The sequence below is a fragment of the Balaenoptera borealis genome (assembly GCF_965194805.1).
Source record: "Balaenoptera borealis genome assembly, chromosome: 12".
In the NCBI taxonomy this organism is placed as follows: Eukaryota; Metazoa; Chordata; class Mammalia; order Artiodactyla; family Balaenopteridae; genus Balaenoptera; species Balaenoptera borealis.
The window spans coordinates 95999177-96019492 of NC_138869.1; the positions used below are offsets into that span (position 1 = coordinate 95999177).

The window sequence follows — 20316 nt, forward strand, 5'->3', positions numbered from 1 at the left end:
TCAATAAGGCAAATCTTTCTTAAGTGTATATATCACCTCTTTACCCTTTCCTTTCAATTCCTGCTCCATTATCCTTAGAAAATCTCTTTTCCTGCCTTTTTTGGGTCCCATTTGTCAATTCCAAAGTTATTCTTATAATCAAAGGAGAGTAACTATACACTCATATAAAGAAAAAGAAAAATCCTGTGCTTGGTAGAGAAAGAAGAAAGGAATCAGGCCCAACATCAGCTGAAAGTATGCATAATCTGCATAGAAATCCCTATCTAGTTCTTAAGTCCTTCTCTAATTAAATTCACACTTGCCTAGGTATCAGCATTCATAATAAATGACTGTTTTTCATTTAATGTTATTGTTTTCCTGCTTCATTTAACTAAAAGCATAGTGGAAGAGTTTTTCCTAACATTTTGCATTACATAGTGCTACTCAAAAGACCTTCGGTGAAGATTTTCTTTTTAATTTCTCATCTATCACAGACTGTTTTGTAAAATAAATAAAAGAGCCTTACCAGAAAAATGAATAAAAACCAGACACACAAAGCACAAGTCCAAGTTTTTTAAATTACCAGACTTAGCAGCCTTAAAATTACTCTGTTGGATTGTTATAAAAGTTTTCAATGTCTTACTCACAATTTTTGTACTCATCTCATAGCAGACCATTAGCAGAGTTTGTGGATGGTGGTGGTCTGTGTACTACACATGGAGTCATACTCTTCTGCATCTTTGCATAGGAAACGAACCACCCATCCTTTACATTGGGTCTGTGGGCAAGTGTCTTCCAAGTTTTTAAGAACTAACCTGCAGATGAACTTTGGGGTGGGAGTCCGCATTTAAAATTTGGGACTGTCTGCACTGGACATATTGAGACAATCTACTGAATTTTTCACTTTTCACCCAGATATTTAAAATTACATAAATAAAACTAAAGACTCTTGAAACCAGGGAGAGCTGGTTATTGGAAATATGCCATGAAGTCCTGGACAAAAATTCAGTTTCCCAACAGGTCCTTTTAGACTCCAAAGTTATTTCTTGCCTGATGGCTATCATTTTAATGTTAATGATCGAAGGGGAAAGCAACATGCCAAAACCCAATGCAAACAGAAAAACCAAACAAAATCCTATTTCTTTTCTAAATCTGACCTGCAGTTTAAAACACTTACAGTAAGGTTCACAAAAATATCCTGTCACACATAGCACGCATGAGATTTCTATTGGGCTACAAGTCAATATACTGATGGATTTTCCTATTACTTATGAATTCTCATCTAGCTTTCTTAAGGTGCCTTAGAGCTCTAGTCTTTCAATGGCTCACTTTCCTCAACTATAAAAGAGGAATGAGAATAAAGGGAATGAGGGGGGTACTACATACATTGTCAGGGCTACAACAAAACCGGGACGTGTGTGTGTGTGTGTGTGTGCACACATGACGAACAAAAATCTATAGAATCTATGTTTCTCCAATATTTTACTTGCTAATTCAGGACATAAAACCTGGCCTTGATTTTCTTTTAACTCCTCATCTAGGATATTGCTTGATCCAAATTGTCAGCCACAGTACATTCATCTATTCATTGATTCAATAATTTGTTAAGGATTTGATTCATTTTCAATCATTCATTTAGCAAAAATTTATTAACCACCTACTATGCAAGACACTGAGAGGGCAAGAGGAAAACAGCATATTTCTGGAACCTTGAAATAGATCCCAACACTCAACAGGTGGGCCCAAAGGGATAAATCAGACCACCTATTCTGTATATTAAGCTGTTTAACCAAAGCAATTGCAAGTCAACTATCAGCATTCCAAGTACCTTGTCATTTAAAATATTTATTTTGCAAAGCGTTTTCTGAAAGGGAAAGGATTTCTATTGCAAATACATATAAGTGATAAATTATTAATTCATTGAATACCCTGGTTTTTTTTTTTTTACATCACCAAAACATCTTATACTTGATATATTAAAAAGAATTGGCTGGTAATGAGTTATAAAATGTATAAACTGTTATATTTTAAAACTTACCATATTAAACCATAATCTAAATACAACTGGAAAGGGAAAAACATACTAATGGTAAAAAAGCATATTTTGTACTTGCCTCATGCACACTAAGAAATCTGAAAACACATATCCTACAGTTAGAGTGACTCTTGGGTCAGAACACCCATATATTTGACCAAGACTGTTTTTTCTTATGTGTAGTTAATACAGCATTATAACGAATTCTTAGGTGAACAGTGGATATACATGTGTGCGTGGGCATGTCTGTGTGTGTGTGGTGTGTTCTGTGGGGATGGTTGCTTGAACAGAAATAACAAGATAATCTAAATGAAATCAGGTCATTACTTTTAGACAAAGTATTAATTTTTAGATGCTGAAGCAGCCTCCAGGCAAACAATTCAATTATCCTGAAGTCTAGAAAGAAAACAACAGCAAATGTTCCCATTATTGGCATAGTTTTAGAAAGAAGGAAATATAGGGGAAAAAAAAGAAAAAGGCAAAAAAAAGGAAAAGGGCCTCTATTTTGCAGTACTAGGTAACATGATTAAATTCTGATGTGGGAAACAATCTTCTGAAAGGGTATTTCTGAGGGGAAAAATATTTGGAGAACAGTTGCTGGTCACCCTCAGGAACTCCTGACACAGACTAAGTTGCAGATTCTTGCTATGCTTTTACGTAGAGCAACACCATTCTCTTGAGACTCAATCACCTAATTTTCCCCAGGTGCAGGCCCAGAGGGGCCAGCTGGTGGGTGACATAGCTCACCCCCAACCACAGCAGCCTGAGCACACTCAGAACACATCCCTGCATATTTCGGCTCCTCCCAAGTTTTGCTAATGCCAGTGAACATAGAACAGAAGAGGATAATCAGGACAGGCATTCCATAGGCTTTCTTAGAAGGTTTCCCTTAAGAAGCAGAAGGAAAAGCACAGATCTCATCTTAACCTGAGAGATTCATGGAACCTACCTCATTGTTTCAGCAAAATACTCTGGTAACATATTTTATTTTTGGTGGAGTAAACAGGGAGATCCTGGAGGTTAGTGATGCCTGTGGCTCTTCAAGAGATGCTTAGATTCCAAGCCCAGTTCCTTATTCAGAGCCTCTCCAAGGCTCTAAATGTGCTACGAAACTAGAATTTTCAAGGAAAGAAACAGGGATCAGATGTTCTAAAAGCAAAAATCCTTAAGTTAAAAAGTAGTCACAGGGATGTCCGACTAAGGCTGGTGACTTAACAGGAATAGGCTGTGAGTCAACGCATATGTAGGATAGCAAAATATGTGTTCAATGCTGAGAATAAAAATTCTCCACCTTCTTGGGAAGAAATGATAACAGAGCTGGATCTATCTGTGACCTTTCTGAATTCTGCAAATTTGATGTCAACAGCACAGTGAGTGAGGACCAGGCTGAGACAAGGCTAGTGTGATGGGGGAGAAGCGAAGACCCACAAGGGACACAGTTCATCTGTCCTGGAGGTCACTGTTCTCCCTGTCACCTCACTCAGTGCTACTCTGAGGAGACACATGAAAGACATGAGTCACACTGACGTTCCACCCTCTCCTCACTCGTTGTGCCTGAGCCCACCTTCGTCATGACCTTTCCATATACTGTGGAAATTTGGTAGAGCAAACTGTAATAGCTGTAGAGTGCAGAGGGCAGGAAGAGGTGGCAGATAAGTGCCACTGCTTCTCACTAGCGATCCAGTTGCCTACAAAGGCAGTGGAAGACAGCAGCTCAGGGGGTCTAAGCCGGGCATCTCCCAAACCATGGATGGAGACTTTGGAGACCAGATTTCTGGCTCTGCCATAGGGTCATGGTGCTGCATTCGACACATCATCTACATCTCCTACCTCGCTAAGTTGTAGTTTCCTTCTCTGAAGAAAGAAAGAGAAAAAGAAGAAACAGAAAAAGAGAAACGAAGAAAAGAAGGTAGGGAAGGAAGGAAGGAGGATGAGAGAGAGGGAGGGAGAGAGTAAGGAAGGCAGAACGACAAAGAAAGAAAAAGAGGGGCTTCCCTGGTGGCGCAGTGGTTAAGAATCCGCCTGCCAATGCAGGGGACACGGGTTCGACCCCTGGTCCAGGAAGATCCCACATGCTGCGGAGCAACTAAGCCCGTGCGCTACTGAGCCCGCGTGCCTAGAGCCCGTGCTCCGCAACCAGAGAAGCCACCGCAATGAGAAGCCCACGCACCGCAACGAAGAGTAGCCCCTGCTCGCCACAGCTAGAGAAAGCCCGCACGCAGGAACGAAGACCCAATGCAGCCAAAAAGAATAATAAATTTTAAAAAAAGAAAAAAATGAGGATGTATATTGGAATGGATGATTTCTAAGGTATTTCCTTCTCTAATAATTCTGACTATCATAACTGGCCAAGACTGTAAGACGGAAGATCCCTGATATAAAGCCTGTATGAAATCTAGATGCAGAATTCTTTGTACAAGTCATTTTTTTTTGTCTCTGCCATTTGGAGAATGTGAAAGATGTACAGATCCTTTGGGCTTGAGATTGCCAAAGTATTCATGTCTAATTATAATAAAAATAAATGTTCAGATTCAAGCTATTAGCAAGAAACTAGTCAATGGGAGGACCAACTTGGCCAAAGGCAAGCAGGACAGTGAGGAGGATCTGTATGGAATGGGCTCTTTCACTGAGTCAACTCCGAACTTGTGCATTTTTTTGTTTTTTTGGTGGGGACAGGAGGGTTTCCATATAGACCCAGATTATAAAGCACCAAAAATGCAAATGGTCATTTTTTTAAGTGAGTACAAATTACCCATAAAAGTTTTCTAAAATCAAGGAAGAATATGGATACAATATGAAGAATATGGATACAATAGTAAAATAAATATGTAGACACTTTTGCATTATTTATTCTAGAGATAGGTCCATGTAAAGGAAGGAGTGACAACCTGTAAGACCAAGAAGGACAGACTCATGGAGGCCGCAAGCTCTTTTTAAACGAAGGAGTCTGATTTATTCTATATCATCATAAAGCAGGATGATATGCTGTCCTTAGTGTTCTGTGTATGCTTTTTCTGACATGTTTCCTGCGGCCTGCTTTGCAGGTTCAGATGACTGAGGTACTTTCCCTGGCACGGCGCAAGATGTTTGTTTGTTTTTAATGGTGATGCTGCTGCTCTGTCTCAAGCTCTTCATCTGGCAACTGAGTAACTAACTCCCTCATGCTTTTCACATGAGACAATGGGTGAGTCACTCAAAGGGGCTCTGACAGCCCTTGGAAATGATGTCGTCCAGTCTCATTACTGAGAAGGGTAAGGGACTAGTTTAAGGTCACTCTATAAAAAGTAAGAGCCAGCTCTAAAATCCAAATACAAACAAGAAGAGATCATTCTTACTTTCCCACCCTTTGGACATGTCACCCAACCAGCGGGGCATAAAATGAACAAGATATTTTGTAGATGATTTAAGTATGTAACAAATCCTAGGAACATTTAGAAGAGTAATCACGACCCATCAAAAGTACGGCTATAATAATTGTCTAAATAGGTTCATCCTTTATAAAGTCCAGGAACTCAAGGACATAATATTGTGCAGTGCGATTTAACCCTACCATGTGTAGCGTTATACTTTTTTGTTGAATTTTATTGCCCTTTTGTTAAAAATGAGATTCTCCCATTTTTACTGAACAATTAATAAAAGAATATTTCTTTTTTATCCATTTTAATCGTGATAAGAAATAAATGTTCCAGACATTTACAAACATTAAAATGTAAATTCTATAAATCTCCAAAAAGGCCTTGAGTTAGGAAGAGCTATATGATTTGCAGTTGTTTCATGATTGTCAAATCATTTAGAAATAGACCCAAGATTAGTTCCATATACCATGAATAGCAACAGGACAGCTTTGTAAAAAAAAAAAAAAAAATCACAGTCATCCATTTAAGGGTAAATGACAGCTGACCAAGGGCTTAGAATTCTGTAGGCCCAGTTTCTAGGGGATCCTTTCCTTTGACATTGAGGACTATATTTACCCTAAACATCTATTATAAAAGTATGCATTGTTTATTATTTCTTAAAAAGGGCACAAGCTGTGTCAGTGTTCCTGGGTTGGAGGGTAATTTATATAAGCCCTTCGGTTTACGTTGCATACAAGAAGGCTTTACAAGATCTAATCTTTTCTAAACCTGTTATGTTCTTCGGTTCAGCAGAGCTTCCTAATTGTAGCTATTAGTTCCCCTTTTTTGTGGTCTGTTCTGTCAATAGACTATTGAGTGTTCAGTAAATTAAGCCCAACCAGCAGCCAACACATCAAGACAGACGTTAAATCATAGCTCGGCTGCCCTTATTCATTATTAGTATCTGTGAAATAGCTTTTAAGCAGAGGGACAGGATTTAACATGATGCACATTTGTGTCGTTCTCAAATTTCCATACTGTACAATCAGGTATGTGGGGTTTTTTTTCCTAGGCAACAGGTGTGCTCTTGGAACAAAGTTCAACCCTCACTTCTGGCTTATGTGAGAGGCAGCAGCTGCAAGCTTAATGTCAGTGACACATGGTTCTATAAGAGAGAAAAAATAAACTACTTGTTTAACGTATTAAAGTAATGGGCAGATGGACGATAGCTGCCTGTACTTTTCTTTGTGTTGTAGAACCAGAGTCTACATTTTCGGATGACAAGTGTTTTTCTCTCTTTCTCTTCTCTTTCTTTCCTTCCTTCCTTCTTTCTTTCCCCACCTTCCTTCCTTCCTTTTTAAAAAACTAATTAGTGAAAAACATAAATTTCTTTGAGCGTTACATATTTATTATTGAGAATATTCCTTCCTTTGAGTCATACTGTTCTCAGGCTAATGAGTGGAGAGAAGAAAAAACTTAATATAAATCAAGCTACACTTTATTTATAACTCACTTTGTTCTAAAAGGAATTTAAAGGAACTGTTTACTATGTAACTTGAAGAGACTTACTTAGTATGCAAACCCTACATTTTCTTAAATGCCAAGTTAAATATACATATTTACAGGATTCATTATTCCCCAGTAAAAAAACATTACATAGAATTTTGTGAGCTATTACTAACAAGAATTATAATGTACTGTGTACCTCAGAAGCATAATATCAATATTAATGGTAACAACAGTGATATAATAATTATTGTAATAGTGTTCAAGAGAGTAAAGTGTTCTTTAATCATTCAAGAATCTCATTAAGTGTATTGGGGGTAATACTCCATTTTATATGTTAGCTTTCGGGTACTATCATGACTCATTATAAGAAGCTCAGCCACTACCTTACTACAGACCAGGTTTCTGTAAACAAAAACATCAAGCTCAAGAATAGACCAGAGCAATTCTAGAGCTCTGTGATACATTAGAAGTGAATATGTCTTACTACACAGACTTTTCTAGAACTCCTGTACATCAGCGCTTCCTCTCTTTTGCCAATGAGTATTTCAGCAGGTATGTTTAATAAAAATGGAGGCCATGAGAAGAATCTTCATTTTTCTTAGATGTGGTGAACAAATACATTGCAAATGTGATGAGATAAGCACCTATTTAATTACAAATCTGGAACCAATGGTATAACCTGAGTCACCAGATCCCCTGGAAGACTGGTGTTGAGTGTTGCATATAAAGTCTAATTGGGGAAGGAGAATCCCTTTATACGTTTTTGTTGTTGTTGTTGTTGTTGTTTGTCTGTTTGTTTTTAACCACAAACCACAACTTTATTCAAGAATCAGATTTTCCGTGAGTCTATACTAAAAGTGATTTTGCCAGGACTCTCTCATTGCCGAGAAATCTACAAGCAGATGGATGTGGAATTCAATCCTTTGCAAGAAACAAAGGTAAATAAATAAGAAGAACCTGGTGATAAATCTCTTTTAGGTTTTTAATTGGTTTGGCTTTTACTTTACATTTTCATAAAATGCATGCGAATAACAACTAGCCTCAGGGAGGATGCTAAACATTTAAAAATGCATAAAAGGTGTCTAAAACTGGGAGGCTGGCCTAGATATCATGAAAAGTCTCTACCAATCCAGAGATTATCGAATTCTATGACTTTGCTTTTCCTCAGGCTGCACTTTTTTAAAAAATTGTGGTAAAATACACACAACATAAAATGTACCATATTAACCGTTTTTAAGTGTACAGTTCAGTGGTGTTAGGTATATTCACATTGTTGTGCATCAGATCCCCAGAATTCTTTCTGGAGTTTAGTTTGCATCGAAAAACTAAAACTCTAAACCTATTAAACAAGTTCCCATTTTTCTCCCTCTCGCTAGGCCCTGGCAACCACCCTTCTACTTTCTGTTTCTATGAGTTTGACTGCCCTAGATGCCTCAGATAAATGAAATCATACAGCATCTTTTTGTGACTGGCTTATTTTACTTAGCATAATGTCCTCAAGGTTCATCCATGTTTTCGTATGTGTCAGAATTTCCTTTTTTATGGCTGAATAATATTCCTTTGTATGTACAAACCACATTTTGTTTATCCATTCATCTGTCAACAGAAACTTGGGTGGCTTCCACCCTGCAGCTATTGTGAATAATGCTACTACGAACATGGGTATACAAATATCTCTTTGAGATCTTGCTTTCAATTCTTTTGGGTATATATCCAGAAGTAAAATTGATGGACCATATGATAGTTCCATTTTTAATTTTTTACAGAATTGCCATATTCTTTTCCATGCTGGCTGCACCTTTTACATTCCCGCCAGCAGTGCACAAGAGTCCCAATCTCTCCATTCCCTCACCAACCCTTGTTATGATCATTGTTTTAAAAAAATTTTAATAGCAGTCATCTTTTCCACAGAGAATGGGGGAGGAAAGTACTCACATGAGTCTCAACGTCACCAGCCAGGATCCTACTCTTCTTTAAAAACTCAGCCACCATGCTGTTCATCAGCTTATCAAAGGCCTCCACTGAGGGTGCCACACCTTTGGAAAAAGAACATTCTGTTATTCCCTGGTAGTTTAGTGAAAAGCTGGTACTGCTTTGCCATAAGTAGTATGGAAGTTTAATGTCATTCATATCATTCTCTTCCTATTCACTAAGTCATTCATTCACCCAATATGTACTTATTAAACACTTCTCAATGGCTCAAGAAAACAGTGTTTTCCTATTTTTCATCCTTCAGAGTAAGCACTTTCACCTACATAATTTCATTTGGTTCTCCCCCAAACCCATGAGGTAAGTAGCACTGTCACACTTTGACTGATGAGGAAATGAAGATGCAAACAGAACACATGACTTGTTAAAAGCTCTATACCAAATAAGTGGCAGATCCAAAAACTGAACACGCCTTATGAATCCAAAGCCAGTGTACGTTCTTCTACACAGACCTGTCCAGGTGCTATAACCACCTTGCAAATAGTTACCAAGATTACTCAGGACAATTAAAAGGTAATCACGAAGTCTGGGCAAGTAGGAAAAGCAAGCTGATTTCACGCATTTTGTTCCTTCTTCACTTCCCAAGGGGAGGAGAGACAGCTAGGTGGGCATAAAAATGCCTAGTGAGCTAATCCATAGTGAATGCTGATCTGCCAAATTACTGTAAAAGCTGAAGTGACAATGGCCCAACCTGGTGTGCTCTGCATTTCTTTCCCTGCTTTTTAATTAACAAAAAAAAATTTTAGTCTAAGTCCCTGATTGCATATCCCTAATATTGAGAAAGATAATATTGAGAAATTCAGCAGTACAGGCTATTAAAATCCAAACCCAAACTTAGGAGTCCCTTTCTTATACTGGACAGGAATATCCATGCTCATAAATGCGTAGGATAAAGCCTCCTTCTTTTTCCCTGGTTCCCACTTGCCCATTTCCACAGGACAAAAGAGTGATAGAAACAGTTGTTTACAGTTCTCTGCACCTACGGTCTAACTTCTAAGCAGGGTATTGAAGCTGACTTATCCTCAAGTTCAAAATGCCGTATGTACCAACTCCTATAACATAAAAGGGGTGTAAACCCGAAGATTCCTTATGGATCCATCTGGAAACAGATAAACCTGCTTGTTGCCATGGGAGAGGTCTGAGAGGTCTCTGCTGGGTGTTTAAAGTGGGAGAAAGCTCTTCAAATGTGATGGAGGCCTCTACATAGCAGCATGGACAACGAGGCAAGGGGGTATCAATTTCCTTTCATCAGTCAGCTCTGCTCACACCTCCTCCAGGCAGCCTCTAATGACTTGTCTTTCTCCCCAACCTACAGCCTTTGAGCAACTCTTAGTCAAAGCATTTGAGGCCCTGAATAGTAATGCATCGAGACCAAAGATTCTGGAGGATTAGGACTGTGTATAATTCATCTTAGATTCCCCTGCACCTGTCATAGTGCTTGTCAATTGGCAGGCATGAAAAAATTTCTTCAACTGTTGAGTCAAACTCACCTGATTGTCAGGGTGGGGGGAAAACACATAAAACACATCATAACAACAGTCTCATAAGGCAGTTCTTTGATCTGTGCATACTATGGATTTGTACTGGATTGGGTTCCTTCTAAAAGTTTCTTTTTAAATTAAAAAAAAATTAACTTTAGTTACAACATCATTGTAATGGTGATGTTTACATTTAAGGTGAGAGGTTGTCCTTAAGGAATTGTTAAAAATAGAATTTAGGAAATCACCAAAACTGACTAATTAAGAAGAAACGGAAGTGATGTTGTTTAGGATAAGTAAAAGGTTTTAAGGATGAATATCATTCAGACATTTTACTAATTATCCTTCTTCATTTCATATTATCAATAGGATAATAAATTGCTGGCTAAGTTGTTTTAAGATAACTTACTTTAATAACTGGTTTGGAATGATTTGTTATATTAGAAAATATATGTTTAAATACTTAAGTAATTTAATTATATGCCTTCCAATTTTGCTTAGCTTATTAATTTTCTTTTTTTTTTTGAAGAAAGTACGAAGTGTCTTTACCTCTTTGTGTATGTGAGGTTCAAATTATTGGAGTTTTTTTTTTCCCCTTTACTCAGCAACACTACACAGTCTCCTGGGAGTTGGATTTTAACTTTCTGTATTCACAGGCTTTACATTTGTGGGCAGTCATCTCAGAGAAATGTCTTTTGATCACCTGATGCCAAAGGCATAAGGAAACAAAGTTACTAAAGAGAACATGAAAGTATTTTCTTATAAATAAAGTCTACTGAATCTCATATACCAACTCCATAGTTAACAAAAAGAGGCTTAAAATGAAATCATAGATATGTCTCATTTGATGCGGAAAAAATTTACAGGCCCCTGGCAGCTTTCCTTTAAACAACACCCCCTTTCAATTCATTCAAAGCATTACGTTCGGAGTCGGGGGGGAGAAAAAAAACCAGCCTGTGCATTTGTGCTCACACAGTAATTTTTGTCCCAGCGCACGTAATACAAGGCACAGCTCCAAATACGCCTGAAATTCTAGAAGCACCCATGTGGCTCTTGCCTGGTGAAAGCTTTTTTTGAAGCCCCCTCCTCCCCAAGGCTTTTCTCAAGCCCCAAAAGCCTGACAAAATTCAAAATGGGTCAGATAAGGAGGAAATGTGTGTGAGACAAGAACAGAGTTGCCAAATTAAATACAGATCGCCCAGTTAAATTTAAATTTCAAATAAATAGTGAATAAATTTTTGAATAAGTGTGTATCATGCAGTATATCCCACGCAGTATTCGGAACACACTTCTAACCAAAAAGAAAAAAAAGAATGTAGTTTATCTGACATGCAAATTTAACTGGATACCCTGTATTTTTATTTGCTAATTCTGCAACCTAAGAGAAGAAGAAGTTGGAAAAATTACTGTAGATAACTTAGAGAGCTGGTCGTGCATGGTATTTTTTTTTAAAGAAGTAGTTAACTTTTTATATGTTTGATCACATAATTTATAAAATCTTTTTTAAAAAGTGTGGTATTAGCATATAATTTAAAAAACGTGTTTGGTGAGGAATAGGCAAAAGTAAAACAATGTGATGTGGTCATGTTACATCGAAGTAATATTTGGCTTCACATCAGACTCTCTTCCTTTAAAACTGCAGTTCTTAAATTTAATGACTTGTTCTCTTTAAAATTAAAATGTGCAGAATGATAATTCCTTCCAATTTACATTCTAATAAGGAACGTTAGTTTCTTGTTGATAATTACTTAGATAATATATTTAGTCACTGAGTGTGGAAGAGCAGCATAAACATTAAAACGAAAGAATAATGACATTTGGCTCATGGATTATGCTCTTAACATGCGCAGATACAGGAAATTTTTGTGGCTTGTGGGTTGAGACTTTTTTCTTTTTCTCTTTCTCTTTTTCAGGGATCGCTTGCATTTGGTTAATGTCACGGTCACATATAAAGGAAGGAGTAGGGGAGTTAAAGTTGATAGAAATATTTCATGAGAACTAAATGATGGGGACAAAATTAAGTGACCCACATAGAGATCAGTAATGACAACAGTTTGTGGCCCTACCTCCGCTGACACCGTTCATTTCCCCACAGTCCCCAGGAGGCCGGTGTAACCCTGCAGACAGCAACTCCAGTCGACCAATGGCCCGCTCCAGTCTTTCCATGAGCCCCTGCATCTCTGCCATCCTAGGAAAACACCGGCACAAATGGAGGCCACGTGAGCATCAGGAAGGATTAGCAAGCTGACACCATTAAACTTAACATCAGCAAGAAGGAAAACAGAAATTATTCGGAATGGCTATGGCTTTAATTACCTAGAGAGTACTTCTACATGTCAGGAAAATAGGTGAAATTCAAAAAAAAAAAAAACCCATGAAACTAGGGGCAGAAAAAAAACCCAAATTATATTGAGCTTATTTTGTATTCAATCCAGTGATGTTTACAAGCCTCATATTGCAGTACACAAATATTCATTCTCTTTACACCATGATCAAGTGTCTCCTTGCATGCTTCTTTGTTCTATGATACAATTTATACATAGCATTTACTTAAAAGCCTCTGAACATATATTACCAACATTTCTGCTAAATGGTGACAGCATATTTTAACTATTTCCAACAATTCTTTCTGTTAAAGTATAATTCTCCAGGGGACACTAAACCCACTGATAATCCTTGTTTACACAATTACCTTAAACCAAAGAGCCTGGCACAGAAGTATGAGTTTATCAAACTGCATCACTTAGCAGGCAACAAAGGCCATCCCCTCCAAGAGCTGGCTTCTACTTATTATAATTTGTTCCAGCACTTTTGTTGATGAATTATTTTAAATTACAATTATTCTGAATGGTGGAAGTTTTAATATAAAATAATAAAAATGGTTATTTCCCTTTGCTGCTAGTTATTGCTAGAAAAAATTTAGTCTTAGGTGGGGTTGTTTTTGGACACAGGGATCTTCATTTACCCAGCACTCTTGGCTGGGATAAATGGGTTTTGAAGCTAAGGGACTGAGAATAAAAGTGGGGCTGGTTATCTATCCTTCCTGCTTCCAAACATATTTTATTATAGATAGCTACACTGAGTAGCTTGAGAACAAGTACTTTAAAATTATTGGCCCTCGATTGTAATGTTATTAAGGCCACCTCTGATGAATGCAACCCAATCGAATTTGGCCAGGTTCATAAGATCCAGTGTACAGGTACCATAACTCTGACCATACCAACCTATGACTGGTTTGGGCAAAATCAGGCTGCTGCTCCGAGAGAGGGAAACATGCCTCATCTTAATCAGTGTCCAGAGTCCTTCTCACTCTTATGAACTTTCCTAGTATCATTCTGAGCCAAACAGGACTAGCATGTTCCTGCACCAGAGACAACACTGCCCCAGGGTATGGAGAAATTTTATTGCTCTAAGATGTGTAAATATTTTCTATTGCTGCTGGGAACGAGGTAATGCATTTCTCTTTTGTATTTTGTATTCTGCTAGTTTTGAGCTTAAGCATAATAATGACTTGCCATTGCCATTTTTAAAAGCAAGGTTATACATATCGAAACATGTGGATGGCTCTGTAATTCTGTGTCCAAATGTCAGATGGTCACCAGATACGGATGGGGGAGTTCACTGTCTATTTTGGAAAGTCATCTCCTCTGAAACTGCCAGCAGCTATTCTTTCAAAATATGGGGCAGTGTTCTCTGCCAGCCGAAATCAGCATCTAATCCCAAGGGGATTCAAAATTAGAAGTTTCTCATCTATTCTTTTCCTCTTAACGTCAGAGCTTTTGCTTCCATTGCAATTGAAGAAAAAAAAAAAAAAAACGGAAGAAGAAATTTAATTGAATTCTTTACGTAATCTTACAAGGGAACTGGGTATCCTGTAGGTAGGTGAAGGCCAATTGAGAAATGATAAAAGCCCCTCAAATCTTTTAATAGTTGCCCATCTGTTCACAGTTATCTATGTTCCCTGTTACTCAACGTGCCAAATGTTACCACCATAGACCTAGCCCATGATAGAAAAAAATGTGTTTGCTTTGTTAGCAAGCTCCCTGTCCCCCAGCAGAGAAGCACCGACCACCTCCAGCCACTCCCAGAGCTGTTCAGCAAGGCCTGGTACATTTCACACACAGCACTGCTGTCCCTGCCTGTGGCTTAATCAGCCTCCCTGACAAGACTCAAACTCACACTATCTAGTAGCGCTCCATATGTTGAAAGACAGCAGGAGTGAGCCCATAAACTGCAGGGCTGGGCAGATTGGTGTGGAATGCAGTCTAAAAGCGAAATCAGATGTCACTTCGTGTAAAATCACCAGGAGCTGAAGTCTGGCCACAGCCTCTTAAGAGGTCAAAATACAGCTCATGCAAGTTGGAAAGATGCCTCTGGGTTTAAAATTTTAGAACAGTTTCTAAGAGACACGGAAGAACAAATAAAAGAAAGACTATACCAGGATATCAAAAATACACATTAGCATTCCCAGGGAAAATGACACAGTCCAAGACAGCTGTGCCCTCTTCTCCCAACACACACACACACACACACACACACACACACACACACACACACACACAAACACTTCCCCCCACATGTGCCCTCAGCTGCCAGCCAGGCTCTCAAGAATGAAGAAAGGACAGAGCTGTGGATTCTCCAAATTCTTCCCAGGCAGTTCCATTCGCCTTGGTTTTCCAAAGTGGATTTAGCCAAGTTCGGATGAGGAGGTGGGAGCCAGGAATTAAGAATTAGGCTGAGGAAATGGATAGGGCAGTCAAAGCAAATGTAGGCAGCAAGGTCAGGCTAAGGAATGAGTCAGGGCCAGGTGGACAGATGAGCTTGGATCAGGAAGCCAACAGAGGAAGGGGATATGGCAGGATGGCTGGATGTAAGAAGTTCTAAGAATCTAAGGAGAAGCAAAGAGAAGCCAGATACACAGCTGGAGAATCAAGAGACTGGGTTAGATGATGCAGCTCAAACTTGGCCTCCAGATTTCCTAGTCGTCCTATTCAAGTAGAAGGCAACTCCAAGCTGAAGTTCCCCTATAACCTACAGCTAATCGAGAATAAACACAAACATTTGACCAGAGTGTGAGGATGGGTGGAAAGAAAAAGGGAGAGGAACGTAGAATTTCATGACTTTCTCTTTTTAATGTTTTAGGAAATTATACTTGAGATTAACCTTAATTCCTTGTTTTGTATTAATTTTTGAGTATTTTGAGTTTCTTTATAATGGGAAGTGTAACTCATCCTTGTCATTTTTTTCTTATTTGAATTTCCCCCTTTCTTTTTTTAAGTATTTTTTTTTTTAATCAAAGAACGCACAGAATTTACAGTCAGTAGTTCTACAAGGCTTATCACAAAAACACAGCAGTCCCCTGACTGCCTCCTTTCATTCTTTGTCTTGAGAGTCAACCATGTTCAATTATTTTAGCTGTTTCTTTTAGTAATTACCTCCTTATCTCTGAATAGCATGGTTCTATCTCTGTCTTGTTTATTTTCTTCAGTTTTAGGCATTATCCATTGAGTTCCCACCAAAAACATGAGGTTATACTCTTCTACTGCCCAATCGCCACCAGCACATTAATGCATATTTCCTCTTGTCCCCTCCTCCCAATAGCGTTATATCACAATTATTGTGTGACCAATCATCAGTGTTAACATAATTACGATCGTTCATAGCCGAGTCATGAGGTAGGCTACGATTGTCTTCCATGTTTTGCACAACCTGTTTTCCTAGAGCCGTGTCGTTGCAGCTTCTCAGTTTTCTTTGTACTTAAATAATTACTCATCCCCAAGTTCTTCCCCCAGTTGTGTAAGTCTCCTTTCCAAAGGGCCAAACACATTTGGAATTCTCTTAGCTTTTTCTTCTCAGAGGCGTCTCTCCTGGAGAATCACTCGAACTGCAAGACTGCTCTGCAGGCCTGCTGCACACCTGTCACCCGGGCTCTGCCTCCACCTGCCCCCCCTCCTGTGTGGGATCACCTGTTTCTTGGATTCGGTATCATCCTCTTTCTTGGGGCACTTTAACCGGGAAGAGTATTATCCTCTGAAAAAAGGTACATGAAAGGTCAATGTTTTTTTGAGACCTTACAAGTCTGAAAATATCTATATTTTGACTGCTGGTTTGGCTGAGTGTAGAATTCTAGGCTGGAAATTTTCCTCAGAATTTAAAAGGCTTCACTCCATTTTCTTCTAGCTTCCTAGGCAACTGTTGAGAAGTTCAAAGCCATTCTGATTCTTCATCCTTTAGACGTAACCTGTGTTCTCCTCTCTGGAGGATCTTCTCTTTATCCCCAGTTTTGGGGATCTACTCTTTATCCCCAGTGTTTTGAACTTTCATGGTAATATGTTTTGTTGTTGATCAAACATTTTCTTATAAGTGATTTTCAAGAGTGTAGAAAAGACTGGAGAACGGGCAATTGCATATTGTTTGTCTGTGGGTGAGTTTATAAAACAAGTTTGTTTTTTTCAAATAAAGAAGTTAGCATTCTAAATACTTAAAATTCAAACTTCTCTCACATCAACTGAATACATTTACAAAAACTTCATACACTTCAATAAGAATATAGCCAATCAGTATTTTCTCATATACTGTCTTGGAATAATAAGGTGTTCTAGAAACAATTTCCTAGGAAAAAAGGTAGCTGTCATTGTTTAAAAAAAAATTTTTTTTTTTTTTTTTTTGCTTCACTGGTCATCTTATAAAACCCATTGTTAAATTACAGATATTTAGTCCCTAACATTGTCCAATTTTATGTCCAGAGTCCAATGACTACACTTAAAGCATGAAGAGAAACAGTATTTCTATCCTTTTTCACAGCAGTTTTCAGAAAGGGAGAGTTCCCCACACTTTCAAACCTTTTTTATAAAGGTCTCAATTGTTTTGCTTATATTTAACTGGGGTAGTATAGAGGGGCCCTGGCTTTGGAATTACTAGCTAGGGGACTTTGGGAAAAGAGCTTAATTTTGGTTTGCTTTGTACTACCTGTACATAGGATTGCTATAAATATGCACGTAAAAACATAAAAAATCTGGCATGTGGTCAGTGACAAACATGTTAGCTACTGTCATGAAGATATCCCATCTTGCACTGCTCTTATGAGAATAGTTAGGTCTACATACCACTACATCAAGTTTTCGTGTACTTGAAACGTTAAGCAATCATCTAGAAGATCTGGCTAATGGAAATGACTAGCTGAAAACTTCAGGTCAGTACACCCTTATTATTTTTTTTTCAACATTTCACTTTCCTTTTCCAAGTACTTATTCCTCCAACATTTCTAAAAGAGTTTTCTCAAGTCCATGTGTGTAATGGTTACTATAAAATAAAAATTTTGCTAGGTAATTAGTAATTTTGTAGCCACAAAGTTCCCCCCTGAACATTTTTATAATGACTCTTTTGCTTTTAAATAGTCCTCTGAGAAGGACACAAGCATAATCTCTGTGGAACCATTTTTGGAAAAAAAACAATCCTTCATCCTTCATACTTTCTCAACCAAACCATCTTATGCTCAGTGGCAAGGAGTCTGCTAAGGCCCTAACTCCTCAGTCTAACCAGTTATAAAAGCAGCTTTCATAGCTGCTTTTGAACAGTTGACACCCCATGGCACAGAGTAAATGGTGATAAGCCCAGAATAACAGCCAATTTGTATTACACACTTGGTATCTACAAGACAGACTGCCCAATTAAAATACTGCCTCATGCCATCTTTTCTGCTAGCACATGCACACCTTGCCTCCCAAGGAGACCAGTCCTAGCTTTTCATGGGCTGAGGCTGTATCTTACTTTCTTTGTATCTCCCATTGAGTCTGCATGCTGCCGCACACATGGAGAATTCTATAAATATTTTTTGATTGACTAATTAATTGGCTACCACTCACTGCCTTTCCCTCACCTGCCCACTCACTGGCATAATCCTAGATCAGGCGGAAAGCCAGATTTTCACAGGAGAAATTTCCATTTAAAAGGAGATACTAGGGCTTCCGTGATGGCGCAGTGGTTAAGAATCTGCCTGCCAATGCAGGGGACGGGGGTTCAAGCCCTGGCCCAGGAAGATCCCACACGCCATGGAGCAACTAAGCCCATGCGCCACAACTACTGAGCCTGCGCTCTAGAGCCCGTGCTCTGCAACAAGAGAAGCCAGGACAATGAGAAGCCCACACACCGCAACGAAGAGTAGCCCCCGCTCGCCGCAACTAGAGAAAGCCCATGTGCAGCAACGAAGACCCAACACAGCCAAAAATAAAAACAAACAAATAAATAAGTTTATTTAAACATTTAAAAATAAAAAAAATAATAAAAGGAGATACTAGATTAGTTTTTCCCACTGAAACCCTCAGTGGCTTCCTCCTGTGATTTGAAAGAGCACCCTTGCTCCCCCTAATGTGAACATTTGGGCTTTCCATAGCTCCTTTTGCTTTAGGATTTCAAAATTTTAAAAACTCCACATTGTCCAAAGAGTTTTGTAAACTTCCCATGGCAAATTCATAAAACTAGTAAATGCTCCTTTGGTAACATTTTCAGGTTAATAAAAGAGCTAAGTCTTCCAGGTTGCTGGTTTCAAGTTCTCACTAGGCCAAAGGTGCAGAAATAATTGTGGTGAGTTTCTCCCCTGGTTCTGTAAGGGAAACACAGATCCAAGGGATTCCAAAAATCACAAGCCTAAGATTAAATAGAAAATAGACTTGAAGAATGTCTCATGGTAAGGCGGGGCAGCTGGCTTATATGTGAGCTCTCTGCACAGTATAATCACAATGGACCACTTTCTCTATAAGTCCACCCACATTCAAAAATATTTGTTAAACTATCATCACACCAGACTTTCCTAGTTTGTTATTTGTCTTTATTGAGACTATATCAATTACCTTCTTTCTTTTCTCTGGAAACTACCAGTCACTGGGGGGAGTGATCCTGTGATTCACTATTACTAATTAGGGTAATATTATACAGTATAGAAGAAACAAACCACGGTATTTATTCATTCGTTCACTGACTGGTTCATTGAACATGCCTGTTTTATTCATTAAGTTAGTCCTCACTAACTGCTAAGCAAATGCTCATAATCTAGAAAATCAGAAGTGATTAAAATACATATTCTGCCCAGCTGTAGTGGGAGGGGGCTGGAAGCAGGTCCTGCTCAGTCAAGCCAGGGAGTTATTTCATTAAGAGACACATTCACATCGCCAAGGTACCCGCCTTCGTATCTTTCCCTTAGTTTCCTATAGGAATTTCTGGTGCCCGCTTCTCACAAACAGCAAAAAAAGCCACCATTTTCTTTTTACTGCAAAGAAGTTTCAAGAGTCTCTGAGCTTTGAAACAGTGTAATCAGAATAGGAGAGAGCAGAGAGTCATACAAGTAAAAGAACACTTTCAATTTTTCACAGAACTGGAGAAAATATATATGAGATCCTGATTAGCCAGTTGATTCCTATAAAGCCTCTATGTTCCACTGTGGAGAAAAAAAGCACACTTCATCTTGATTTTCAAAGGCCCTCACCCCAGCTCCACCCCTCACCAGGTTCCTAAGAGCCCGTCACAGAGACAACTCACCCCTTCCCAAATGGAAGGCCCCCAATCTCTCTTCTCTGCCACAGTTCTGCCCTTTTCACTTCTTCCAGGGCCCTTCTAGGCACTGCTGCACCCATTCTCCAAATCCCAACCCTCCAAGAGGTCATCCCTTGTCCCACAAATCAGAGATAACCTCCCTTGAGGTATTTGCTTCCTGTCATGTCCATCAAATCAAGAGTAGAGTACAGAAGGGTAACATAAACAAACCACACATAGAAATTACCTCCTCATCCCAGCTGCCCTCTCCATGCTGGTGGCATCACTCCTCAGAACCGTCCCTGGTCAGTCTTGTAGTATAAATATTTCTCCTCTAAGTTAGAATCTCTGAAGATAAGAGGCTGGGACTCATAGCTTGATGTGGTGGAAAAAGCATTTTTGGCATCAGAGAATCTTAATTTGAGACCCAATCACTTAACTGACAACCCGTGTGACTCTGGGC

The 20316-nt window shown here is 38.8% G+C and overlaps 1 protein-coding gene across 1 annotated transcript in view; it reads right to left on the minus strand.

Annotated features, from left to right (window-relative positions):
* CAP2 (cyclase associated actin cytoskeleton regulatory protein 2) overlaps positions 1-20316 on the minus strand; it is a 137386-nt gene that overhangs the window by 103053 nt on the left and 14017 nt on the right. The window contains exons 2-3 of the mRNA XM_082345425.1: positions 12392-12513; positions 8794-8894 (exon numbers count right to left, since the gene is read on the minus strand). Coding sequence (XP_082201551.1) covers positions 8794-8894; positions 12392-12512 — 222 coding nt within the window. The 5' untranslated portion in view covers position 12513. The remainder of the gene's footprint in view (positions 1-8793; positions 8895-12391; positions 12514-20316) is intronic.